Source organism: Hipposideros armiger, unplaced genomic scaffold (genome assembly GCF_001890085.2).
Source record: "Hipposideros armiger isolate ML-2016 unplaced genomic scaffold, ASM189008v1 scaffold_656, whole genome shotgun sequence".
In the NCBI taxonomy this organism is placed as follows: Eukaryota; Metazoa; Chordata; class Mammalia; order Chiroptera; family Hipposideridae; genus Hipposideros; species Hipposideros armiger.
The window spans coordinates 48,593-76,551 of record NW_017732006.1 but is presented as its reverse complement, the minus strand read 5'-3'; the positions used below and the strand labels follow the sequence as shown (position 1 = coordinate 76,551).

At 38.1% G+C, this 27,959-nt stretch overlaps 1 protein-coding gene across 5 annotated transcripts in view; it reads right to left on the bottom strand.

Annotated features, from left to right (window-relative positions):
- Positions 1–27,959, bottom strand: part of PEX5L (peroxisomal biogenesis factor 5 like) — a 213,635-nt gene that overhangs the window by 146,792 nt on the left and 38,884 nt on the right. The window contains exons 1-2 of one of the 5 annotated variants that reach the window (XM_019626096.1): positions 14,296–15,377; positions 12,736–12,807 (exon numbers count right to left, since the gene is read on the bottom strand). The exons of 3 other annotated variants lie outside the window; for them this stretch is intronic. In XM_019626096.1, coding sequence (XP_019481641.1) covers positions 12,736–12,807; positions 14,296–14,388 — 165 coding nt within the window. In that variant the 5' untranslated portion in view covers positions 14,389–15,377. Of the gene's footprint in view, positions 1–12,735; positions 12,808–14,295; positions 15,378–27,959 lie in introns of those variants that run through there. One more of the 5 variants, XM_019626099.1, reaches the window with a different exon arrangement.

The window sequence follows — 27,959 nt, the reverse complement described above, 5'->3', positions numbered from 1 at the left end:
CACACACACACACACACACACACACACACAAGAATACTATTTTTGAAGGGAGAATATTTCTTTTCCAATTTACCCATCTCAATTTATTTATGCTTTAAAAAATCATACAGCTTTCCTTGACCAACAGAAAGGCTTTCTTAGATTTTACCATGTTACATCATATTTCCTAGCACAGTCAAGATATTAAATGATCTCTCTGTTAACTCAGGGAAGCATGATGAAAGGACAGCTTCCTAACTGGGAACTCCCTGGACCCGGGGTTGCCATGTACCGCCACACAGCCTGTGTACACAGCATATCGCCTTGGGCTTGTGCAACACAGCAGCCCTGCATCAAGTTCTCTGTCTTAGTGTGCATTGGGAAATGGGGATGATAGCACCCATACTGTGGGGTTGTTGGGAGGATTAGATGTGTGTATCTATATATTCATTCATACCTCCATTCTTCCAATCTATACCATCTGCTCCTAGGGGATATATTAGGATTTTTGTGATACATGATATACACGTACATATACTTAGGGAAAAGGCAAAACAGGAGGAAGAGCATGTACACATTTGGGGTGTTTCAAGTTGCTCAGTATGAGTGGGACATGGAGCCAAGGTGGCACTGAATGAGGATAATAGGGTATTGAGCTGGACCACATATGGCCTGAAAGCCCAGCGGAGGTGTTTGCATTGTATCTGGGAGACAGTGAAAATCATCAGTTCTCTCCATATCTTGGGTGCTTCCTACCTGTGGGCTGGCACTAAGCCAGGCACTGTTGGGGTCCATGGGGCTTGTCTTATATGGCTACAGTGGCTCATATACCCATCAGGGTATGATTTTAAGTCAAGTTCCTTGAAGTTTGGATGGAAGGATAAGGTTGCTTATTTATTCATTTGGTGAAAAACAAAGTGTTTTCTTTTTTTAAAATGCAAAGTTTTCAAGGTGTTTTACATCTTTAGCTTAAAAATTTAAGACTAACTAAGACTGTTTGTAAGATTCGATTTGCTTTATTCCATACTAAACAATTCAATTAAAAAATCCATCAACTGATGCATCATCTTATTTTTTTTCAGAAACTACTCCCATAACAAAAATTAGTGCAGCAATTTCAGGGGGAAATTTAAAGTTTAATGATGGAAGCTGAGAGTGTAGGAAAGTGATAACTGGACAAGCTTTGATTGAAAGAAAACTACTTCCATGCTTAGTGTTCTTTCTACAATAACAATTCATTAATCATTCATGAATTATACAAATGAGATAATTTTGCTAGAAAAAAAGTGATGAATGAATGTTTTTTCTATTCAGAACATCTAGCATAAAGCCGAGATGATACATTGTTTCACCATTTATTTAATAAGTCACTTATTCATATATTTCAAGAATGAGATCATTTGGCCCAAAGAATACTCAGATGAGGAATAAATAACAATTGTACTGAATGATCATTTATGTGTGCACGTGTTTTTTCCTAGATCACAAGATAGGAAGGAAGTGGTACTCACTCTGATTGGGGGTAGACCATATGAAGAATTAATGACTGAACGTAGAAATGACAGAATTATAGAGTTATTTTTGAGAAAGGAAAGGAAGCAATGGAGCATTAAAAAAAAAAAAGCAGGTTTGAGAGAACTGTGTTTTGTGTCAAACCTGCAGCGTCAGAATAAGAGATACATTCCAGGGGTGGGGGTCAGAGAGGGCTGAGCAGAAAGGAAAAGGCACGTGCTGCAGAGTCTGGATGGAAGAGAACAGAAGCACAACAGAAATGACAAGGTCAGGGTAATGACAGAGGACAAGCAATAAGTCCAAAGCCAGAAGAGAAGGAAAGAAGTTTACTCTCTAAACTCTCTCTGCTGTTTAAGTATTAAAATGAGAAAAAAACTATTTTTGTATGATCTGTCTGTTCCTTTCTCATTTTTCCTTACCAGATTTTGAATTTGTGACATAAATCATTTCAGTATAAATATTTCCACCCACAACTGGTTTTCAAAGTCCTTATGACAATAGACACTGATCCAGTCAGTAATCAGTGAGTCACCTGCAGGGTTCATTACACAAAAGCGCTGGCAGCTCACTACGAAATGAACAGACTTGGAAGCTAGATACTGAAGTGTGGACATGGTTCACAATCTCCACAGCCAATTGACGGGTGGATGATATTCTGACCCAGGCAGGGAAAAAAGTCTGCTTCAATATGGAGGAGACACTGCTCATTTCATTAGGTGTATTTTTGGAGATTCAAATTCCACTTTTAAAATCTTTAATATCTGTACCCTGATGCATACTGGGGAGTTGTAACAAAGTTTGTGAGAACCTCTTTATGAAGAATTAGGCAGCATCTCATATAGACATTCTTTCATAAAAATCTATCAGACAAATGTAACAGATTTAGCTGTGCACTTGAAATACACACTTCTCTCAAGGGATCTTCCTGGCTTGATGGGTATATTTAGCTTACCAACATGAGGGAGTTTAGAAGAAAGGGTCAGAAGCAGCTTAATTTAGGAAGGCAGTTATAGGGACAGATGAATGAACCCAAACTAGAGGCCACAGACCCAAGTTCTAATATTTCCTGTTATGTAAAGTAACTTAGTGACACAGTCAAGCTTTTTCCAAACTCTGAGACTCATTTACCTTATTTGGACTGAACTAGAACCAATATAACTAAACTTAGTAGCAGCACCCTTTAATCAAAGTTTATCTGCTAGGGGCTGATTTGTTCACTAAGAGGTGGCACCATATACATAGACCACACCTCTTTATGCAAAATAGCTGGCAATGGGTTCCACAGAGCACAATTTTAAAGCCTCTGGATTATATTATCTGCTGAAGTTCCTTTCAGCTCTAATATCCACAGTTCTCATATTGATCAGATAAACCTACTTAAAACAACAAAAACAGCCAAACAAAACCACCAGTAAAAGCACAACAAACCTTGCACAGTGAAAGGTTGAATGGGCTTCCTTTCAAGTTGCACTTCAAGTGGCTGTGTCTACTTTTAAGTATTACTGTCTCTGTTATTTTCATATATCACATTATTTTTATATTCAGCATGTCAGCTCATGTCATTTCAATTTTGCATTTATTTTCTCAGGGACTAAACATGCTGCCAACACTTTTTGCCATTAGATTACAAAGAAAAAAAAAGAGCTATTTGAAGATTACTTAACATCAATATATTTTTTCCAACTTGAAAGTCCAGTTTTTTTCTTTTATGCCACATGTAATAAATACAGGCTGTATAATAATATTTTAAAATAAAGATTTGTAACAGCATTTTAGATATTTGTTGAACTTGAGGTGGTAACTCAAGGTCTTTCTCGGTGATTATAGTTTTTAACTAAGCACTGTGAGTTGCATTCCTGTTTGGAAAATTGGGGAAGATAGACTGGTGGAGGAAAGCTAGGTGCTCGTTACTTAACAATGCTGGTAGCTGTTTACTGATCACCAGAGAGAGATCCAAGATGGCGGAGTGGATAAACACTGTGCCTGCTTCCTACCGTGAACACATTAAAATTACAACTAAATTATAGAACAATCAACCTGGAGAACCATCTGAAATCTAGCCAAACAGGAGTCCTGTAACTAAAAATATAAAGAAGCCACACCCAGACTGGTAGGAGGGGCGGAGATGTGAAACGGGTCTCACATCTGCGTGTGTTGGTTGTGAATCAGGAGGGATATCTCCACCGCGAAGGTTCCCCTCCACCCCCAGGAGTGAAGCACCCCAACCCCACACTAGGCTCCCCAACCCAGAGTACTGGTGCTGTGAGGAAGAGCCCCCACAACATCTGACTATGAAAAACAGTGGGTATTTCCACCATGAGGGTGGGATAGAAGGCTGTGGGAAACCCAGGCATCTTCTTAAATGGTCGGAGCACAGACTCACTCACACACAGGCACTCACCGTAGGCTCTGGCAGAGGGATGGGAACTCAGGGACCTCAGAGACATACGGGGGCGGACTGAGGTGTGTGACCTCAGTGGGAAGACTAGAGGACAGTTGGCATCTTCCTGGTGAGGGGTCCTACCTTGTGTAGCCAGCAGGTAGGCACCATTTTTCTTATGTTGAGCCCGCCCCCACAGGCTAAATCTGAATCTGATTGGCCTGGTGAGCTCCGCTGTTCTGCCCTGCTGACTCAGTTGGGACTGCTGGAGGCACTTTCTCTGCAAGTGACCTGCCCCTCCCTTACTGCACTCTTTCTTGGAAAACTTTCAGAGTGTGACAGACCCCAGGAGGGTGGCAGCTGGCCTTGGTGTGCTCTGAGACCTTTGCTGAGTAGCTCCAGGCTCAGCACTGGCACCAAACCAGAGTCTACATTGACCTGGTGACCACAACTCTTCCCACTCTAAAGACTCCCTGAGACTCTGCCTCACCCAACTCGCATACCGCACGAGGCTTTATCAGTGGCTGAACCTTAAGGGAGCTGGCAGGTGGCAGCAGGCCTCTGGGTGTCCTGGCTCTTTGTGGAGCTACTCTGAGGCTGGTACTGGAGGCAGCCATCCTCGGTTCACAGCGTGGCCTCTCCCACACACCTCCAGGTTTAGCACAGGCAGTGAGCAACTGTGGATCACTTTGTAGCTGATCACTGGACTATGAGGGGCCACCTCAAGGCCTAATGAAATGCACAGCACATTGCAAAGAAATCCTGGTCTTTGAATTGAATGAAATAATTGATAAGACAACAGATATTACTTGGGAAGTTGGCTGGGAAGGAATTCTATATATTGACAGAAGGGCATGCATAAAAGTTAAAAAGCCAAAGGAGTGGAAGGGCTGGACACTTGTTAGTTCTACTTAACAACCTTTTATTTCTTACTAACAGAACTCTAATTTTGTTCAAAACAGCAATACGCCCAAGAGTTGGAAATATAGTGACTGATCAGTTTCCCCTTTCACACTAACTTCTTGGAAGCTTAAGGCCACGTGTGTGGCTCGTCTTTAACAAGGAAGGCTCTGCGGCGCGCAGCGGTATAACAGCCTCATTTTTAGCTCTACATTATGTCTCCACCAAAGATTTGAATGCTCCTTTTTCACCTATTTCCATAAATACTATTTTGCTGCTCTTACTTATCCCATTAAACCACCTTAAAACATTCCTAAAATAAACCATGTGTAAGAAGCAGCCAAGAGGGTCAAAAATAATAGAGAAAGAGGGTGAAAAGAAGGAAATAAAAGGAAGGAAGGGAGGGAGGAAAGGTTATAAAAGGAGAAAGGGATAAAGGAAAGAAAGGAAGGAAGAAGGGGCAAAGGGAAGGAAAAAAAAAAGCCAATGCTGGTACCTTGTTTACTCACTGAGATGCTAAGTTGGCAAGAATAGAAGGTGGTAAAAATCCTGAATAGATGGAAATATCAGCAATACCTTCTGCTTATAAATATCTGCTCTACTCATTTTATTAAAAGAGGATTTTTACATTATAGGTAATTTTTCCCTTTTGAGGCACTTAAACTTCCTGGGCGGGATGGGGGTGGTGGTGTCTTACTAACAATTATACCTTAACATCTATTACTTTAATCTGATCAACAACTCGGTTAGTTTTCAAGGGGGCGGTGAAAAAGCAGGAGAGAAACAGAAGGAGAGAGCAGAGGCCCAGGTCGTGTCAACATCCTACTCTACTTTGATCTTAGAGTCACATGAGTATAATAGGTCACAAAGGGGTGTATACGGACCCAGATTGTTTTGTTGGACTACACACTGTTGTAAAATTTTTAAATTTGTTTTAAACATTTAAAAAGCAGCAGATTAATTTCTTCTCTTGAAAAGTTGGTATATGGGGTGAACTCATTTCCAACAAGATAGCAATTAGGTGGAACTGGTATGTACTGCCCCGCTTTAGTGGGGTCAGCTTGTGACGTTAGCCACTGTCCCTCTCACTCCCTAGTTTTCTTATACACAGTCTACTCCCTTCATTTCTGTACACAGTTGATCCAAGGGGGACATGTGTATCTATGACCTCAGAATAGACTTTATTGTCTAGAATTATTATAACTCAGTCCTGAAGAAATCCAAGGGGATTCTACCGCTAATAAATCTAACCATTTTACCATCAACTCTCACAACCCACCCACCCCTGTATCTGCCATTTATAAAGCACTTACTATATGCCATTCACATTGCTAAGCATTAATATACAGGAACTTATTTATGAAATAGATAGCATTGTCCTCATTTTATAGTAGTGCAGCCTAAATCAGAGAAGCTGGTTACTTTTTCTAAGGTAATACAGGATTAGCTGTATTGTGGCTGTAGCCTGTTTTCATTCATATGACTGTGAAGGCCCTCCTCTTAACCACTCTGTAACACCCTTGTCATCGCCACAATGTCAAGCACGTGCCGTGGCAGAGGAGCCGGTACCCTGAAAATGCCCTAGACTAGAGTATCTGACAGTGTCCCACAGAAGGTGTTCAGAGTGCTTAATAGTAAAGCAGATGAAATAAGCTAAGCGAGAATAACATGATGCAACAACTATTTCCAATTTGTTATTCAGGAAGCTGGAGCTGCTGGTGGAAAGAGCATGAGACGGAACAGCGGTGGCCCTGAATTCTCTAGCCTTGGCTCTGACCAAAGGAGGCTGAGCTGGAGTCGCTGCAGAGGGCCATCCTCATTTGAACCTCACAACGGCCATCTGTGCCAGATGGTGGTATTCCATGTTAGATTAAGAAAGAAACTCAGAGAACCTAAATTGCTCACTCCAAGGTCTGCATAGTAAGTGGCCAAGCCGAGACTAGAAACTAGGATGATGGCCTCCTAGTCAGCTTTCTCTTGCCTGCCTCTGTTTCATTCTATAAGGAGTGACCCTCTACATCTCCTGGCCTTCTACCTTCAGACTCAATAACCTGTCAGAAGACTCTGAAATTAAGGTAGTAGGTCTGCTCTTTCTATTTTTCCTAGAGCCAGATGATGGTTAGGGGAGTCAGTACACTAAATTGAAGTGCACGCACTTAAACAAAAAGTAAACTCACCATTGTGAATTTACAAGGAAAATGTAAAGTAAGATGCTTTGTATTACTGTGATTTTCCCCAAAAGCTACCAGTAACTCAGTTATTTTTATATTACTTGACACAAATAGGGAACATTTAGGAATAAAACACACACTGATAATGCTTTTATTCCAGTAATTTTTCAATTTAACCTAGTGAAAAACTTTCTCTCTTTCTTGTACAATATTTATTGATGATAAACAGCTATGCAGACAAGATGGCATTGATTGGATTACAGTAGTGAATCTTTGTTTACTCCAATGCTGATTTCAGATAGATAGCAAATCTGAAAAGCTTCAGTCTCTTTCATCACAAGTAAATAAGGCTTAGTTTCACTGAATCATTTGTCATCAATCAGTCTTTCCTGAGGAAAAACGCTAATGAGCCTATGTCTGCTGTGAGTGTAATGAGGGCAACCACAACTGCAGAAGGTGTTTTGTTCTTTCCGTGTCCCAGAGCATCCTGCTTCAGGAGCTCCACGTTGTCTCTTTTCTGCATGTCTAGAGATGGTTTCTGTTTTTGGTGCCCAAATACAGAGTTCTAAGAAGGTACCCAGGGAGGACATTACATATGATACCAAGAGACAGGGTCTCATGCTTTGTAAGTCTCCTTAGAGGCAAATGGGATCAGAATTCTGTTTAAATTAAGCCACCACATTGATATGGCAGAGAAAGCAGTGGCTAGATGATGCTGAGTACAAGGCAGTGACATACATCACCCCCTTCCCTTTTACTGCTTCTAAATCTGAGATGCAGCTCACATGCTTAGATGGTGGCAAGACCAAACTATTTGTGAGTACCATAAGGAGTCTGGGTATCTGCTTTTCTCATTCTTCCATTTTTATTTCCCATTGGCCTGCATTTTCCTCTTGAGGATCCATTCCCACAAGGACCCCTAGGATAGAACTGCAAACCCACTCAAATGCTTCCATGCTATTGGAAACACAAGGGGGTGCCTCTACTTTGTGTCTTCCTTTTCTTCAGAGAACGATCACAGAAATTCTAGTTTCCACTGCTTTCTGCATAGGTTTCTCCTACAAATGTAAAAGGACACTAAGAAAGGTTTTGGGCTAAGAAAGGTATGTGTTGTCTCTCTCCATGGTGCATCTCATGCCTGGTAGAGCTCCCCTCCCCCGTTCTCCCTCCCCTAGGAGGCTGTGTAGCGAAGGGAAGAGCCAGCAGATGTCAACAACCACTTCTTAGCTCTCATGTTGTATATATTTGCTATGAAGGGCATTTTTTTTCTTGGCAAAGTCATAAGGGCCAAGAAGGAAGTAAACAGTTAAGAAGTGTTTATGGAAAAGATTATCCCTGTGAGGTTTCAATAAATAAATATTGGCCAATTATGATCATTCCTAGTAGATGGTTCTTTTATATAATTAGAGCACTGAAGCAAAACAGCTGAAGACACACATATGGGATGACAAGTAATGAGCAACTGTAGAGAAGCTATGTGAGGTGACAGAAAGAGTATTAGACTGGACTTCAGGAGGGAGGGATGGCTTCCGGTGTTCTCTGCACCTAACCAGGGACTCAGAATATCTTGATTCACCTTTCTAGATCTCAATGTTCCTGTCTGCTAAATTGGAGTAGTGGGCGGTGTTATGGACTGTTTGTGATTCCCCCACATCCATATATTGAAGCCCTACCCCCCAATGTGATGATATTTGGAGATAGAGACTGTGAGGAGGTGATAAAGGTTAAATGAGGCCATAGGGTGGGGCCCTAATAAAATGAGACACCAGAGCTCTCTCTTTCTGCCATGTGAGGGCATAGATGGAAGGCAGCCATATACAAGCCAGAAAGAGGGCTCTCACCAGAAACCAATCATGCCAGCACCTTGATCTCTGACAGCTGCCAGAACTGTGAGAAATAAATGTCTGTTGTTTAAGCCACCCAGTCCATGGTATTTTGTTATGACAGGTGAAGCCGACTAATAAAGGTGGTGATGACTAGCTAATTAAAATGACACAATGATTTACAATTTATAGAGCACTTTTACAAATTTTTCTCAGAGAAACTCTGGGAGGTGGGAAGAGCAGAGTATTATTTTACAAATAAGTAAATATACCTACAGGATCGGCATCTCTGGGGGTGGGGCCCAGCAACCTGTGTTTCACAAGGTCTCCAGGAGATACTGAGGCCACTAAAGTTTGAGGACTGCTGCTCTGATCTATGTGCACTAGTTCCCCTTGTAACTGGCTGACATTTGACATAGGAATGCACTGAAGGATATGCAGCCACAACTCTGAGTCCCATAACCAACTAGATCCACAACACAGTTAAACCCATTTTTAAGATGCTTGAACCTGTAGTACATCCTTTAAATAATTCTAATATTCTATAATTTTGTGTCAGCCTTTGTTACCTCCTGTAAGTCTACTTAGAATTTAAAAACATTTTAGAAAAAAAAAGCTATTAAGTCCAGCATATCATGAACCTTGAATTAAGTTGACTCTAATTAAAAATGGTAATTTAAAATATAGTGAATTTATTATTTATTTGAAGTTGTTAATCTTTTTAATCCCTTACTCAAGGTATCTGGCCATCTACTCCTGCACTCCCACCCCTGAAACCTAAGTAACCTCAGAAAGAGGCTCATGTGCACATGAAACCTCTCTTTCAACATCCAACCACCTCCAATCAGGAGAAAATATTTTAATGTGTAATAAAAATGGTTCAAAATATACATTTAAAATTTCTCTTTTAATATTTATTCTAGAAAGCCAAATATAGAATTCATTAATTATAGGTTATATTTATATTTAATAACTATCTTTGTATATGTAATAATATGACTATATAATAAAAAATACATATTTTATGTCAAATGTCTGGATTTTAGAGGCATTAGGATTTTAATTAGATATATTTCCTTTGATTATCTTCCTGGGTTTGGAGTTTAAAAACTCTAGGGATTTCTGGTAGAAAGTATGGACACTGATGCCAATGTGATATTTATATTTAGATGATTATATATATGTGTGTACATATGTGTGTGGTTACATACTAAATGACACCTGTTATTTTAGGACATCAACACTCATCTAAGAATTCTATGGAATATTTTATATGCATTCCAGATGAACTTTGCTCATAAAATTTCACAAAAAGGCACAATATTACCTTTTAAGCATAAAACCTTACACATTTCCAAAATTACTTTTTCTTATGTAGAAATAACACAGAAATCACCTTTTATCGCCTTGAATGTGGGCAGCCAGGGAGAATAAAATTCACATACTCTGTGCTGCTTCTGTTATTAATTTGCTTATATAAGCAAAATTCTGGGCTTTCAAGTGGAAGTATAAGACTTGCAAATCACATGACTTACAAAATGACACATAGCTTACACAGTATCTGCAGAGCTATAGCTTCTGAATAACATAGTTAATGAGATTAGTAGACTTCTGCCCGTCACAGCCTCCAGCTATTGTATTTATCTTCCTTAGGTTTTCTTTTGGCACCATTTACTGAAAAAGCTACTTGCAATTATATGAAAGCTGACTAACACGTTTCTACTATCTTTCTGAAAAGATATAGGAAGAATACATTAAACATAAAGATTCCATCCAAAATAGCATGTACACATCTATAATATCTATGAGATGAAGCAATATTAAACAAATATATTTTATACACATAAACACACACATACCTTTAATGTTGATCTCAAACTCAGGAGGAATTTTTTGTAGTAATATAAAGACTAATTAGAGTGTTTTCCCAAATATTTTACTTTCAAGTATCAATGTTGTCATTGTTTCAACCTAGGATTTACTCACAACATTGACACTAGATAAACCTTCCCCAAAAAGGACTCTACTCTTACAGCCAACAACGAACAACAATGCCAAGTCACACTCATAATTTCTCATCTTTTGAAACATGTTTTGACACGAATGATCCAGCAAAGCTGGGTCCCGGCCAACTCGTGCCAACTGTCACAATGGCACTGGAGGAAACAGGATCACTACAGAGGTGAACAATGACTGAGCACGTAAAATTCCCCCTCATTTGATCCAGGTAAGGGAAGCATTCTTTTCTGAAGAAGTAGGAAAGTTGATTCTCATTTTTTTCAAAAAGATTCCTTAACAACTAATAATACGTGTTTGCGTGCAACCACATATATTTTGTGAAAGGTACCATGAGATAAAAAGGACAATGACTCCTTTGGGTTTTCCACTCTAAAGATCTCAATGTGTAATTTTATAGTATTCTGCATCCCCAAATTTAATTAAAACAAAAAGTTTTAGAAAAAGAAAAAGAGAAGAAAAGCAGTTTTGGGGTAGGATGATGCTAAAGCACAAAACAAAGTGAGAGTTTATCTTCTACATGATTGAGGAATACATCAAAAAATAACTTTTTGTTTTAATAGAGGATGTGTAGGCATGTGTGTTTTCATACTATATTCAATTGTATTATATTTGTTCATTCAGCAGGTGGGTCCAGTTCTTGGGTCAGAATGCCACTGTACAGATGAGATCCGTAGGGGTTGGAGATCGCAGGCCCCAAGTAATCAATTGGGCTTAGTTACATGAGAGCTAACAGCTTAGTGAAGGAAGCACTCGGGCTCTAGCCCCACTTACCGTATTAACTAAACTGACAATTTGGCACTAATAGAAATACAGGCAAGAAAAACTTGGACGTAGTTTGGGCGCAACCTGTAAAATCGACATATTCTGTACCTCCACAGAGATGCTTTGTTTGGCCAGTTTTCCCCAGATCACTTCAGTTACCTCAGTTATTCCAGGTCAACAGGCAAGTCTCTAAGTTAACTGTTTTTGGTTGCTATTTTCTGATGTTCAGTTTTTCCTTTGTTTCAGAAAGATACACAATTGTTCCTTTCATGCAATTTTCATGATGCAAACCCAACTGCACAATTAGGAAACTGTCCAAATTCAACTTGCCTTTCTGTAACTTGCTGACTGCTTTCTTTCTTAACCTCTTCATCTGCTCAGGTCCCTTTGAATTCTTTATCTCCACCTGTGTTTACATGACCCTCAGATTCAGAATCAGTGCCACTTGTACCTTACATGGATATGCAGTTATCTTGTCTCCCAGTAATTAACTAAGACGTTAAGGGCTGATGCCAATTCAGTGGCTTGAGCTGGATACCTTCCATGACCTGGTATGTCATTGTTTATGGGCTGTTAAGCAGTTTTCATTTCACCTTATGGGCCCACGTAAAACCCAAGCTGGATGTTTCTCAAATTACTGGCAGTATCACAGAATATTAAATAGATTCTTTTTGCTTTGTAAACATCATTTCTAAATTGACTGAAGAACTCCCTGAGAGGCTAAATTGGGCAATATAGATATTTTAAACTTCTCAGATTTTTAAAGTCTTTTATCTCCCTTTCCGTAAATCAAACTCATTATTTTACGCATATGCTAATGGTAGCGTTTCTCATTTTCAAAATAATATACTTTCTGGTTCTTGTTTAAATCTTTTTTTCTAATCAAAGTATCATTGCTGTTTTGATTCATTTTTCAAGTGAGGCTTTCAATTTCCCAAAAGCTCTATCTTGTTCTGCTTTGTTTTTCATCATTCTTACGTACAGAACATAACATGGCTGACATGCAGATGTCAGTGGACCAGAGACATCATAGAGGGAGGCTAGGCTTAGTTGCCTTGAAAATCTATCTTGTGCAGGCCTCCGTTAGACAGGCTAATGCAGCCTCCAGGGCAGGGCTGAATGCTAAAGGGCTTCAGCTGTCAGAAATCTACAGTGCAACAGTAGAAAATGTATGGAAGCATTCACTTACCTGCTTTTGATCAACAATTATTTCGAGGTCTTCATCACTGCTTAGTTTTCCATATCCTTTTTCTTTACTTTTCTTGTGAAAGAATAATTTTAAATGATCATTTAGTTTCTTTCCATTAATAATCTTAATTCCCACTTAATACTTTTTAAAGATAAAGTCTACTTAGCCTTGTTCACTAGTCATCATACATCATTCTTTATGTCAGTCTTTCAGGATAACTGCAAATGTTTTTATCCTTAAGCTGCTAGCTTATAATTATTCATGAAGTATTTTTCGCTTAGCCTCTCCCATCCAAATTATGCCTTTAGTCCTTTTATGAATATTGTTATGCTGCATTTCTCAATTCCATAGTTTCAGAAAAGATTTTTTAATACTCTAATATAAGTAATCCTTTCAAGAGTCGCAGCACATAAAACGTTGAAACTACACTTAGTGATACTATGCTTAAGACTTCAAACAATTAAATGTTTTATTTTAATCCCCTATATATTTTTAAGAATAAGATCAGTATTATATAACTCAATAAATCTTCAGATTTTCCACATTAGTTTATAAATCAGATGAAAACTAACACTGGAAAAAACAACTCAGAAATTTTAATAAGATAAAATAATTTCCAAAATTAGGTAGTTTGAAAAGTTGGAAGAGTACAGATCATCTTTTAAAATCACTGTATTGGCATTTTGTCATCTTTCCTCCAGTGACCACTCTCCAACTACCTCCCCCAATAGAAAAAATTCTAACATTAGAAAAGGACATAGATCCTGACAACCATTTTGCTGGCATGCTATAGGAGAAAGATAATTTGAGCCTTTTTTTCTCTCTGTTCTCCCAATGCACTGGTTGATTGGAATACCAGAAATGACATGTTTCCTTATAATTTCAGAAATCAAAGTACCTCTGTAGAGGACCAGTAGCAAAAGGAAAAGAAAAAAAAAATTATTACACAGTTAGCTTTAGTTCAAAGTTATTATTATTATTTTTTAAATCCTTGCTTTAGGTATTAACTACGTCAACTAGAATTAAGGGAATGAAATCTGATGTTTGCATGTACTGTGCCATAGCAAGATCCCCATCTCATTGGGGGAGAAACTATATCCTTCAGTGAACATGACATAGATCATTTCACACTGTGCGGCATGCTTCTTGTCTGGTTTTCCCCCTATATTTCAAAACCAGATTTCCACATTTCCTCCCCAATAAACATACCTACTATTTTTGTGCTTTTTTCCCCCTGTAATAAAGAGATTTCTGAATCTTCAAGTATTAGGATGCATAAATAAAATCTGAATTCTCATTCATACATTAATGAATTTAGCCACTTAGGACAGAACAGATGGCCACACTATCTCTCTCTATCATTCTTGTCTTCATTTGAGGTTCCATTCAGGATTAATGGAAAACAAAAAGAACAAGGTTGGTTTCAATCAAGCTGATTTCCTTCCTATCACTTAGCTTTTGTATCCTTTTAGTCCACTGGTTGCCATAGCACATTGTCCAGAGGCCCTCTAATGCAAAACATTTAGAAATGCCTTTGTGAAAAGTGATCTGTATACGTACCAAGTAGCTCATTTGCATGACCCGATTTCTGGACGAAAGGACATTAAGTAGAGATGGAATGTGGGTCCTTCCATCCATTTTACTCTCAGACATCCCAGAATTCTTTGCACCAGCGGCAGTGGCTTCATTGCCAGAACTTGCTGACCAGAGAACCACAGAGTTTGCCCAGCAACAGTATTTATAATGTACGACAATAATCGAAGGATCCTTGAATCATTGCCTTGACTTTGTAAACATTGTGAAAATTTTGGCTAGCACAAGAAGTCATTGAAACAAAAATTTCTTCTTTTTTAAGTAATTTTTATCCAAGCACTTCTATGTTCCCTGACTGCTGTTCTAGCTTAATGCTTTTAAAAAAGTCTATCATTAATTATATACATTTTTATATTTCATCCCCCATATATGGTCGACTCAGCCTGTTTGTCATTAAAACTCTCAGTTTTCCCTTTTTAATGCCCCACTCCAGACTTTCTGGTGATTAGCAAATCACTGCTAATTGATATAAAAACTTTAGCACTCACAGAACACAATTCAAAATCGCAATTTCTGCCAATAGCAAATTCCACCTTTCCAATTTAATCCCAACTCCTTATCTGATTTAGTAGTACATTTTCCTGGGAAGAAACTAAGTCAGGGAAGGAGACTATATCCCCAACTACCGTGTTGGCATTTTCCGAAAGTGGGAGGAGGAATTAAGAGCTCTGATTCTGTACTGAAACCCCTAGTCTCCACACAGCACACAACTCTACACAGAGTCAGAATTCTTACAGTTTTACTCTAGCATTAAGCAATATTTTCTAGTTCACCCCATAGCCCCACGGGGATTAAACCTTTTCTAAGCCACCATGGTTATTCGCTCACTTACTGCTCATTTCTAGTGCCAGCATAATCCTCTTTCGAGCACTCAGCTCCCACTTTGCCTGCTTAGGTCAGCCAGCCCAGGCAGGGTTCTTCAGCTTTCCTCCCTCCTCCCAGCCGGGAATCCCTGTCTTCTATCTAGGCATTTTTGTCAAGTACAGAAAAGCGACTCCATAGCTTCTGCGTGGTCTTTCACACTAGCCCAAGGACTAAACCAGAAGGAGAAAGAAACCAACCTCTGCACTGTCCCAGCCTGAGGAGGCAGGGCTTCTGCGGGAGGGTGAGCACTTCCTGTGCTCCTCCCCCCTCCCCGGGGCAGACACTGGAGCTGAGGATTTCAACTGAGGCTGTAAGAGTAGGCCCCTTTCCCTCAGCCTTAGCATGCTGCCTGCTCATATCTGATATAGCTCATAAAAGTGCAGCTAAGCAGGGAGCATTAGCACAGTGGAGCCAAAGTGGTGAGGACTTTGAGGTGGGAAAAGCGAGGAAAGACAGAAAGGAAACAGTCATCGTTTGCTGACAATGCCTCATTCTCTGTAAGAAGCTTTCAGCTCAAGATAAGTGTCCAGTCTCTGAAGCCTCAAACACAATACCTCCCGTTTTCCCATACCATTCTGAATCCTGAGTAACTAGAAGAACTACCTAGTTCTTCATTAGTGCCGATAACTTTAAATGTCATTGCATCAGATCTGTACTTTTCTTAAGAACATGGAGCCTAACTGCTCACCTTTTCCTCTCTGCAGACATTCCAACATCTCTCCTTAACCCTATTTACCTCTTGCTTCCCACCCTGTCATTCTCTCCTCCACAAATGTAGAACAGAAACGTAGTTTTAGTCACTTGAATTAAATAAACCATAAAACTTGGAAACTATATAGGAGAACAATATATGGCCACAGACATAAAATGTATTATATAAGAAAATTTTCATAGTGAGTAACAGCAAAACAACAAAAAAATCTGATAGGATAGAGACCTGAAAAATGAAGCACCCTATATTTAATTTTAAAGTAAGATTTTATTAAAAAGTAAGAGTATTAACTGAAAGATACTAGCTGTGTTTGGGCTGAATTAAAAGGATTCTTCATACTCATTCAGATTGGAATATATAAAAGAAATTTTAAAAGGAAAAAAGGAACACGGGATTTAGTTAATTGTACAAATTAGCCTCAATTGCAATTTTTGCCTAACTACAGATGTTAAAATAAATGTAAAGGTGAAAGATTATATATACATGTTTCAAAAAAAATTCTTACTATTATTTGTTCAATACTGCACTGAATGATAAATAGTAGACCTAAGTTTATTAAAGCAAATGTTACATGAAGGGTAGATAGACCACAGAAACAGAGACCATTCTACTCTGTTTTTCATGGTTGTCAGTCTCAGCTCCAATCTTCTCCTTTTCCCTATCTTCAGTCCCTTCTTGTCCATCACCTTCCTCCCTGCTGCCTGCAAAACTGCTCAGTGTTCCCTGTCCTAAGAGATGACTTTCTCACACGTGCTTTCCCTGAAAGGCATTCATTAAATCTTATATCTCTTCACAGTCAAACTTGAAAGAGTGGTCTATGCTTACAAGCAACAGTTCCTTCCTTTCTCATCACTTCTAAACCAATCACAATCAGGTTGCAATTTACTGTAAATTGCATTCTTAATAGTCACCAATGGACTAGAGAATTATCAAATTCTCTAGCAGACTTTTTTGAGAGCTAATTATATGAATTAGCCCCAAATGCAATTTGTGATTGACTATAGATGTCACAATAAATGCAAATATTTTTTCTTTCAGTGGTCAATTTTGTATGGAGTATTTTCAAAAAAGTCTTTGCTGTTATTTACGCTATTACAGCTGTTAAAGGTGTTGCCACCAATTGAATAGAGTACCAGTGAGAGGGAGGAGGAATTGGGAAAGGAGATGACGTGCTGAGAAGATACTTGCTGAGTTTGTGGTGTCTTTGGAAAGTTCATCCACATGGAAGGACCCAGTCAGCCATTTGGATATACAACGCTATATCTTAGAAGCAAGATAAGGGAGGGACATATGGATTGCTGGGGATAATGAAAATTGTGGGAGTGGACAAGCTCATGAAAGAAGAAACCATAGAGACAGAGGGATGAGGACAAAGGCTGGAGTCCTACAGAATCGTTACATTTAAAAAATTGGCCAAAGAAAAGAACCCAGTGAAGGAGGCTGAATAGGAGTGGGCATATGAGGTCTGACAATTAAGTTCATGAACTTGTTGCAACGATGTTGCTAACCTTTCTTGATATCAGAGGGGTTATTCACTATGAATTTATACCAACTGGACAAACAGTTCACCAAGTTTACTACTCTTTGGCAGTGCTGAAAAGGCTGAGTGAAAAAGTTAGACGACCTGAACTTTTCGCCAACAATTCATGGCTCTTGAATCTTGACAATGCACCAGCTCACATGGCACTGTCTGTGAGGGAGTTTTTAGCCAATAAACTAATAACTATTGGAACACCCTCCCTACTCACCTGATCAAAGAAGTCAATGACTTCTTTACTCAAAGATAAAGGAAATATTGAAAGAAAGACATTTTGATGACATTCAGGACATCAAGGGTAATATGACGACAGCTCCGAAGGTCATTCCAAAAGGAGTTCCAAAATTGCTTTGAAGGGTGGACTAGGTGCTGGTGTCAGTGCATAACTTCCCAAGGGAAGTACTTCAAAGATGACCTTAGTGATATTCAGCAGTGAGAATGTAGCATTTTTTCTAGGATGAGTTCGCAAACTTAATTGTCTGACCTCGTAGATGTAGGAGGAGAACCAGGAGAATGCAGTCAAAGGAGTTCTAGATAGTATGAAATGTTAATGAAAGGTTAAGTAAGGATGTGACCTGCAAACTTTCATTGTATTTGGCATTTTGGAAGTCATCAAGGACTAGTAATGAAAGAACTAGTGAAGATAGAACCAAGATCAGAGTAAATTAATGAATACATTGGCAGTAAGGGAGCAAAGATAGTGAGAGAGGACTTATTTTCCCTTAGGAAAGCTTGAATAAAAAGGAAAAGAGGGAACAATTTGTTAAGATGGTAGATCTCACATGAAGTTAAAAAAAAAACAAAAACAAAGAAAGAAAAGAAAAAGAAAAAGACGGAGCAAGAAGGCTAGAGGATAGACAAAAACTACAGGGGAAAAATGTCCTGAAAGTTACCATAGCTACCTCCTTGTGTAAAGGTGTTGTGTATGTTTATAGTACAAGAAAAAACTAGTCAAGACAGTGAAAATGTTGAAATCAGAAGGTGGGGATAGGGGATAACTCAGGAAGCAAGAAAGTAAGAAAAATTTGGAGAACAACTGCTTGTCCCTCTTTTAAAATGTACAACTATGAGATATATATTTGTAGAAGAATAATCTGGAAGGATCTATACCAAATATTAAAAGTCCTTTTCTTTGGGAGATGGAATTACGCATGACGTTCTCTTTATACTTGGGACTACTTTGTGAAATAAATAAATGAATTTCTTTTATAATAAAAAAAGTAAACAAAATGTGATTGCTTGAGAGATCCGTAAAATTGCTATTAAGTCTGCGTTGCAGAAAAATGACGGGGTCAAGGAAGGTTTACCCTTCCTTTATTATGTTTCTGGAGGAATAAAAGCTTGTGTTTTTTTAAATGTAGATATTCATGCTACAGTTATTGCATACGTCTCTTGTGGCAACCGTTAAAAGATGGTGGAGCGAATGTTTTATTGCATTTAATATGCTCCTTTCCTCTTGACTCTTCCGTATCATATTATGCTTCTCAGTTCTTTGACATAATTTTGGTCTCATGTCTCTTCCCTTTTTTAAAACACCCCCAGTGTCAGCACAGCCACAGACACCACTGCTATGGGAGCCAAAGAAACAATGAACAGAGAAAACAGGAAATAAGGGAGGAGGAGGCGTTTCTCTCATAAGACCTGGAATAGGAGCTTGAGGGTTTCCCCTTGTTTAGGACATGAGCTTGGACAGATCTTTTAAATAGAAAGTAATCACCTTACCAATTGAAAGGACAATTTTTAGATCTTTTCTTTTTCTTACATATAGAGAAAATCAACTTTCTAAAGGCAAAGCATCATATTACAGAGAATCATTTACGGAGGAGCTTGTTAAGTCTGGCACTTTTCAAGAATTTTTTTGTTTTTTTCTTTTTAAAAGATCCACAATTGTGTTTTCCCCTCCAACTGTGATCATGTTATGGTAAAACAAAACAGCCACAGGGTGCAATTTTTTAGTTTTGGGTCAGGCATGAGCAAACATAACATATGGCAATCAAGCTCAGTTCTAAAGGTATATTGCTGGGTGAAAAAAGAAATATAAGGACAACAAATATGTTGATGCATTTTGAACCATGTTTTAAGTCATATACATATGTCCAGATATTTAGTAATTTTTTTTTTAATTTTAAGTCTAAATCTAATTGGGAAAATAGATATTCCTGTTACTTACTAGTCAGATAATATAATGGCAATGACGCACAATACAATTTTCACTAAGCTTCACAGTCCCTCCTTAATGCTGGCTTTCCTATCTTTCGGGTGCCGCGTGGTCTGTAAGAGAATAATACCCTGAACAGTTTATAAAGCTTCTTAAAAGCATTTTCTATTTTCCAAGTTTTCTAAAGATGAAAATTCTCCAATATAACTATCCATTAAAATTAATCTGTGTTGTTGTGCAATGATTATTTTCTTAAGCACACAAATTCATTCTTAGGTATGCACCTTCTTATATCTTTTCCAATATTTTATCATGAAAAGTTTCAAACACACAGCAAAGTGAACAGAATTTTATAGTGAGCACCTGTATACTTACTACCTGGATTCTACCTCTAATATTTTATGATACTTGCCTTTCTGCATATCCATCCATCTGCTGTGACATATTTTTAAAGTATAGTACACATTGTCACATTTCTACACATTTTTTCTTCCAAGGTTTATTTTACTTGATTTACTTTTGAAACTCAGAAAAGCAAAACCATTGGTTTAGTAAGTGTCCAAAATAAGAGCACTACAAGTTCAGGATTTGTTCCCCTACAGCTTTCACGGGGAAAGCACATCAGTGAGCTACATTTCTAGCATTGAGTGCTAGTGATAGGTCCTAGCACTCGGATTAGGGAAGAGGATTTCTGATCAAAGCGCTGGGATTTTTATGGTTCTCAGTCAAAAGCTAGTGATCAAACAACTCAATTTTTTTACTCAAATCCACGGTGTGATAAGCAGTTCCAGTTGATATTAACCACCATGTTCTCCATTTCATATCCTTTGATCATCAGTTCCCTGCACACAACTTCACTTTACTCTGAGCTACATAATAATTATTCACCTCGGGTACATGCAACAAAAGTAGCAAGCCTCAGGACAGGGCTAGACTAACTAATAATAGCTTCTTAGAGGTGGAGGGGTTACACGTGCTCTAAGGAACAGTAGATGGGTGGTTTATTGAGATTAAGTAGGCAGAAAACAAAAATCAAACTTGAAATTTCAGTTATGTCAGATTCAACAATGTTCCACATTACTTGGAGGACAATAAGCAAACTCTTCTTAACCCTCCCTCACTCCCAAACAAAATCAAGTTGAAAGAAAAAAACAAACAAAAAACAATGTCCTTCCTAAAGGAAAATTCTGAGTCCAGTGCTTTCATCTGGAAGGTTCATGTCTCTACATAATGTTCTCATTTCCTCTAGACCTGGTTCTTGGAGGTGTAAATGCAGCGGTATAGCATGTGATGACTGATATATGAAAACTGTTTCTTGCCTGCTGAATACAACAATGATTGAAAAGCAATATATTTTAATCTATGAGATTTCTTGGTGTCAGTTGGTCTTGGTGTTATTTCCAAGGCAAGCTGAAACTAGTAAGCATTCTCATCTGGCAGTTTTACCAGTGATCACTCCAATGATCACAGGAGTGGTTGTTGTTTAAGATAGGTAAGAAGCCTGAGAGACCTGACATTATTTTCGATCCCCAAATGGTAAATGAATACTACTATAACATAACCTCTCCCCCCACCCCCACAAGAAAACTAATAAAAGGGTAAACTACGAGGTCTGACAATGAAGTTTGCGAAGTTGTTGCAACGATGTTGCTAACCTTTTTTGATATCAGAAGGATCCTTCGTTATGAATTTGTACCAACTGGACAAAGAGTTAACCAAGTTTACTATTTGGAAGTGCTGAAAAGGCTGCGTGAAAAAGTTAGACGACCTGAACTTTTCGCCAACAATCCATGGCTCTTGCATCATGACAATGCACCAGCTCACAGAGCACTGTCTGTGAGGGAGTGTTTAGTCAGTAAAAACAAGTAACTGTATGGGAACATCCTCCCTACTCACCTGATCTGGCCCCCAATGACATCTTTCTTTACCTGTAGATAAAGGAAATATTGAAAGAAAGACATTTTGATGACATTCAGGACATCAAGGGTAAAATGATGACAGCTCTGATGGCTATTCCAGAAAAAGAGTTCCAAAATTTCTTTGAAGGGAGGACTAGGTGCTGGCATCAGTATATAACTTCCCAAGGAGAGTACTTTGAAGGTGACCATAGTGATATTCAGCAGTGAGGTATGCGGCACTTTTTCTAGGAGGAGTGCGAACATAATTGTTATACCTCACATATATTCTATATTTTTGCACTTGAGAAAAATAGGAAATAATCTACAAGTATTTAAAACTAAAACTATTGATGTTCTGCTTCTGATTTCCATTGACATGATTTCTTTTCTTTTTTTTTTTTATTTGACATGATTTCTTATTTTTGTAATGTGTTGTCCCTACAAGATGGTGGGCGAAACTGTGTTATTCCAATCTCAAACACAGGTGTGCTTATCACTGGCCTCTCTCATGGCTCCTTTGCCCTCTGACTGGCAGCTGGCACATCTAGCATTGTACACCTGCTGCTGACTTACTTTATAACAACTGGTCTGGACATGATGATTTTATGCCACTGAGAGAGAAAACAGTGACTTTTGTACTTTAATTAAAAGGAAAGAAAAAAAAAGCTTCTATAAGCATCCTGATTTCCACCTATATTACACCTTTATTTTCATACCTTCTCTAAACTGACATGTTGCTTTGACATTTTGACACAAGCTTGAGAAAAATTTGTCTATGAACTTTTGTTTCTGACTAGAGTTAACCAAAGTTTGCGTATTAGCCATAAAAATCCATGCAAAAGGTTAAAAGTTGTTTACCATTAAACTACATCTATGTGACTGATTGATTTATAACCAGTTTTTTTATTATGGCTCAAATAACTTTAGAAGATTTTTTTCTCATATCGATCTACACACAGCCATGACAACTTAAAATAAGTCTTTCCTGTTTTTGAGGGTGACAGGTTTCCTGGAGGTATAGCTCAGTGCTCTCACCTCTGGGCTCTGCCCCACAGCCTTGATCACCTCAGGAATCCTCAGTCAACATCACAATTCTCATCCTTTCTCCATCAGTCTCCCAATGGCCTCTTTTATTCATCCCTTTTGTCCAATGGCTTATAAATTCATCGATGACAACATTATAGATAAGACATGGCAATCCTCAGAGGGTGGGCAGGTCTGAGGTTCCTATCCATCTTCTTCATGGATAAAGGCTTCTGGGCAACAATTCATTGAGGGAGCTTTCCTAAGCTGCAGGATTTATAGGGGCAAGAAAGATCTGGCCCACAGACAGCTCGTTTGTTCACTGGGCAGGCGACAATCAGTTAAAAGATTAAAGCAGCAGAGTCCAGAGGACACGTAGCCAATCACATACACTGCTTTATGACAGACATCAACTAACACTTTGCTTGATAAAGGAATGTATTCCTGCTAACATGGGGGAAAATACAGTGAAAAGCAAAGTTTAAACAATTTCATTTATATAAAGTATTGTTGCCAACCACCTGAGCTCATACATTCTGTGAATCCTTGGCTCAAGTAAAATGGGTTTGAGATCTAAAAGTTGTGTATTTGAGTCATGAAGGCAAAATTTTTAATTTGAGAAGATGCAAGGCAGAGTGTGTGACCATGTTGGACATTCAAGTACTTGAAGAGTTTGTTCAGGCAAAATGATATTATAATAGTCTAGAATGATGGTTGCTTCACGTTGATGCGTGGTCACCCTTTTTAGCACTAGGGATGCTAAAGTCAGTCAGTATGGTTATGTTACTGTCACAAAATTAATAATAGGTAGTGGATTATTTCTGACATTTTCAGCTAACGTGGCATCCATTACTGAAAAAAGTAAGCACAAATGCATTCAAATACATATGGCTGTTTTGGCCCTTTGTTGATTGTCATAGGAAATTCCATATGACTGAATCCACTGATAAAGAAACAGTCTTCAAAAAATAAACAATTATAAAACCTCCCTTACTTGATGATGAGATAAGGAATAGAGGGAGCTTCTTGAATATGGTAATTTTATTTTTTCTTGGCATGAGTATGAAGTATGTTCATTTTATTCTTGTACTTTTTAAGCATTTTATGTATTTTATACTTTATAATAAAAGCGTATTACTAAACTTTTATTTTTAATACGTTCTAAGGATTCAAAATATCTGTGTATGTTTTTTCTTCAGAAAAGAGACTTGGGTATCATGTATAAGGTGATAGTGAAACAGACATATTTTTGGTCTGCTTTACTTACTACATTGTGAGCTTCTTGAGGTCAGAGACTGTGCTAGTCATTCGTTCTCTAAAAGTTTTTGATCACCTGTTATGAATGCCTGAATTCTGGGGATCTAGGGCTTTCTATGTAGGTGTGGTCCCTGCTCTCAGAAGGTTTGATGCCTACTGGGAAAGGGAGGTAAATAAACAGGCAATCATAAAAACGCAAGGAGCCTATGACAGAAGAGTCTGGGGAAATGAAGGAGGCAGTGGGACTTCCCTTTGTGTCAAGGTTCGAGTTGGGATCCGATGACAAGTATTATAGAAGCCATCCAGATGGAGTGAAGGGGCTGGTCTGTGTGTGGGCTTGGGGAGCAGGTATGCTGCTGAATGATACAGAGGGGAGACCAAAGGTGAGAGATGCAGGGCCTTCTAACCTCTGAGAGGAGGGTTGTGGGGCTAGTGCAGGGTTGGGGCTTGGGGGAGAGATAAGGCTGGAGAGGAAGGCAGAGTCTTGAAAATCACGTCTTTATGTTGAGGGCAATGTGGAGCCACTGCGGGGTTTGAAACAGAAGTGGGGCATTTATCAAATCTGTGCTTTTGGAAGCCTACTCTGGCTAATGCGAGGGGACTGGATTGGAGGAAAGAAGGCTGGAGACTGGGAGAGCGGCTTGGGGCTACTGAAGTATTCAGTTGTGACGGCCACAGTGCCTGTTTAAACGTAGGCTGAGATAGCTGACCGCACACTTGTTTTATTATGAAATGCTTAATTCATCACTGTGTATATGATGAGATTACTTTTCAATATGGGCTACTAAAAGTAACCGTATTTCCTGTCATCAGGAATTAAATTAGCAGCGAATGGGCCTACAACAGACACATTCTAGGCACTTACTTAACTTGGCCATATGTAAAATTATTTTAGGAAAAATTCTATGAAACAAAAAACGTCTGAGAGAGTGGTGGATAGGTAATATATTTTTACTAACATATAGAAAAAACTGCACTCAGTGAAGGATATGTATTTTTTGTACCTCAGAAGTCCTAAAGCAGTATCGAAACTTTTCTTGTTGTTTCTTGCCATTTGACAAAACAAAGGGAGTCTGTTGAAAACAATACAATGTGAGATTGTTCAGCGCTGCAGAGCATCTGAAAGGATTTATTGTGATTTTTGGAAATCAACAACAGGAATTCTTTATGCAAACCTAAGAACTGAACTGCCCAGGGAGTATAAAATATTGAAAATGAATGCATTTACTCAAGTGTATTTGGGATATCATCAAAGCTAATGTGTTTTTAAGAGAATTGAGATGTCATATTTAGAGCTTGGTTAAAAAACAACAACATACAGTTACTTCCATTGCATTTCACTTGTTTTTAACTTGTCAAAAGACAAAACTTAGTAACGGGGAATCTGGAGTAAGGTAAGGTAGAAAAAGGTATTAATAGATTAAAATACAATGTTTCCCTTCTTGCTCACAGTTTGTTTGGAGATTCTTACTTAACTTAATTAAACACTCTTTTTAAATTAATATTTCAAAACAATTACATTTTACATGCAACATACTGAAGGATATTCAGCTGCACATAAGCAAACCTCAGAGGTCCAGAATGCACTTCTTTATACAAGACCACAGCATCCCAGTGAGTATAGAGGTTTTCTTCCATCTGCAATTCTAATCTTTGCATTTTTCCTTCGTTTCCTTTTTAGGAATCATCCCCCATATCTTAGATGCTGTTATTAGGAAGGTCATCACAAAATTTTAAAGAGATGATGAGAAAGGCTTCCTGAACAACACAGAGCAGAGATTTCCAGTGATGGAGAGCATGAAGCTCTTATCAGCTTGAGAGCACCCTGAGGGTTCCTTCAAAGGCTCCTCTTGCAATCTCTGATTAACACCCAAAAGTGGATAATATATTGATAATACAGTACTGAGAGACAGAAGAATGGCTGATGCTCAACTACTTTAAATACATCTTTGGAAGTAGATAAAGATTTTAACAAAGAATCTTTTAAAAACTCCTGTGCTTCTGTAAAATCATCCTGGGTAGGCGAGTTGAGGGGGTTTTAAAGGAGATGAAGCAAGGCTTTATAGTAAGGAGCAGCTAAATTGCCACAGACAGTACCATGCCCCAAATGGACAAGGCATTTTAAAAGTGGAAAAGCAGCAGTTTCTCCTTATAAGAAACACTAAAAAAAATGTTTAAAGTACAGAACTGTGCCTATCCCATTGCTGGTGCTTAGTAAATATTTAATAAAATACTTTTGCTTTATAGCAAAAAGGAAAAGAATAATTACTTTCATTTTCCCTTACCCCTCTTATTCTCTTATTGATACCATTCCAAACAAATGTTTATACACAGACATACACATATACATGTGTGTGTGTATATATATATATATATATATATATATATATATATATATATATATATATATATATACATGCATATGTATTTTTATGCCATAAATGTGATTGTTATATAAATACTAAACTACTCTTTTTACTCAACAATACATTATAAATATCTTCTCATGTTAACACAAATATCCATATCTACCTTACACATCCAAGTTCATCTTACAGTAACAGGTTTTTATTGAGAAAGTTTAAGAAATCTTGGAAAACCATCAGAATGAAGAATGTTCTTAACACTTAGGAGACAATGCTAGTACCTGAGTACTGTCTAAAAAACCCTGGTGGCTTCCGAAGTTCTTTCAAGCGGTCTGCAAAGTTAATACTATTTTCATAACTGTACTAAGATGTTATCTTTTTTTGCTGTGTTCACATTTGCATTGACAGTGCAAAAACAGTGGGTAAAAGTATTAGCATCTTAGCATGCATTTAGGTGGTGGCACCAAACCGTACTAGTTGGGAACTGAGCTGGCCACATTAAAATAAATGTAATAACCATATTTACTTGAAAAAAATGACTGACAAACTATGGTTACTTAAACTTGAGGATCTGGAAAGGAAAATGACCAACAATATTTTTTGCCAAAATTCAAGCTTGCAGCAACAGAATTTTGGAAAACTTGTATCTGCCACTGTGAGTTTGATAATTTCCTAATAGTTTAAGATGTTTCTGATGAGATAAATTATATTAATGAAGTATTTTTTGATATTGCATAGTGAAGTATGACAACATTTGAAAGATGTAACTCAGTGAACCAATATTTTCCAAGTAATCAATACATGGCATGTTATCAAAACTATGCATGAGTTAAAGATCCATTCAAAGTGTAAGGAAAACCAGTGGATTTTAATGTAAAAAGTGCACAAAGTTCACTGATATGACTTCAGATTTCACACTGCTACTAAACTTTAAGAAATAACACCTGTCAAGTTTTGGTGTAGTATCAAAAATATCTGTAATTATTTGAAAAAGCTATTAAAATACTCCTTTCCTAACTATATATTTGCATGAAGACAAATTTTTCTTCCTATATTTCGACCAAAAAAAAAATTGCAACAGATTAAATGCAGGTGCAGGTATGAGAATTCAATTTTCTTCTATTAAGCTCTCCTATTTAAGAGATTTACAAAAATGTAAAACACTGCCACATTTCTCACTAAAATTTCTATTTTTTTGAAAATAAATTGTTTTAAAAATAAAAATGTTATTGGTGTTAGCATGCAATAAGTACTTTATTGCTATTTTTCAATGATTTAAGTACATAGTTAAAAATTTTCTTAGTTTTCTTTCCTGATACAGTTAAATGCTAATAGACATAGTCTATACAAAAGCTCTTAGGGCCTTTAATGTGTCTTTTAAGGTGCTGAGAGAAAAGTTCATAAACTACTGTTGTATTAGAAAGAATGTAAACTTGTTCTGAAGTGGCAGAACAACTTGCCCTTAAAAACTTAGACTTTATTTTCCCTGTTTCTAATAATGATAAACAAAGTCAATTTATCTCTTTTAGACTCTGGTGGAAAATCCCATAATAGGCCATGTCAAAAATTATCCAATTAGTCTTATGATAAATGTCATATGTGTTACTTAGAATATATCTGGGGCCGGCCGAGTGGCGCGTTGGTTAAGAGCTGCTGGGGACCCCAGAGGGCCCCGGTTCGGATCCCACATATGAGGGCCAGTGACACTGCCCTCTACAGCTGAGATGCTTAACAACAGCTCAACCTGGAGCTGGGCTGCTGTGAGTTGCCGGCGATGGCGTAGGCTGCAGCCCCTGTGGCAGTGGGTTGCCATGGG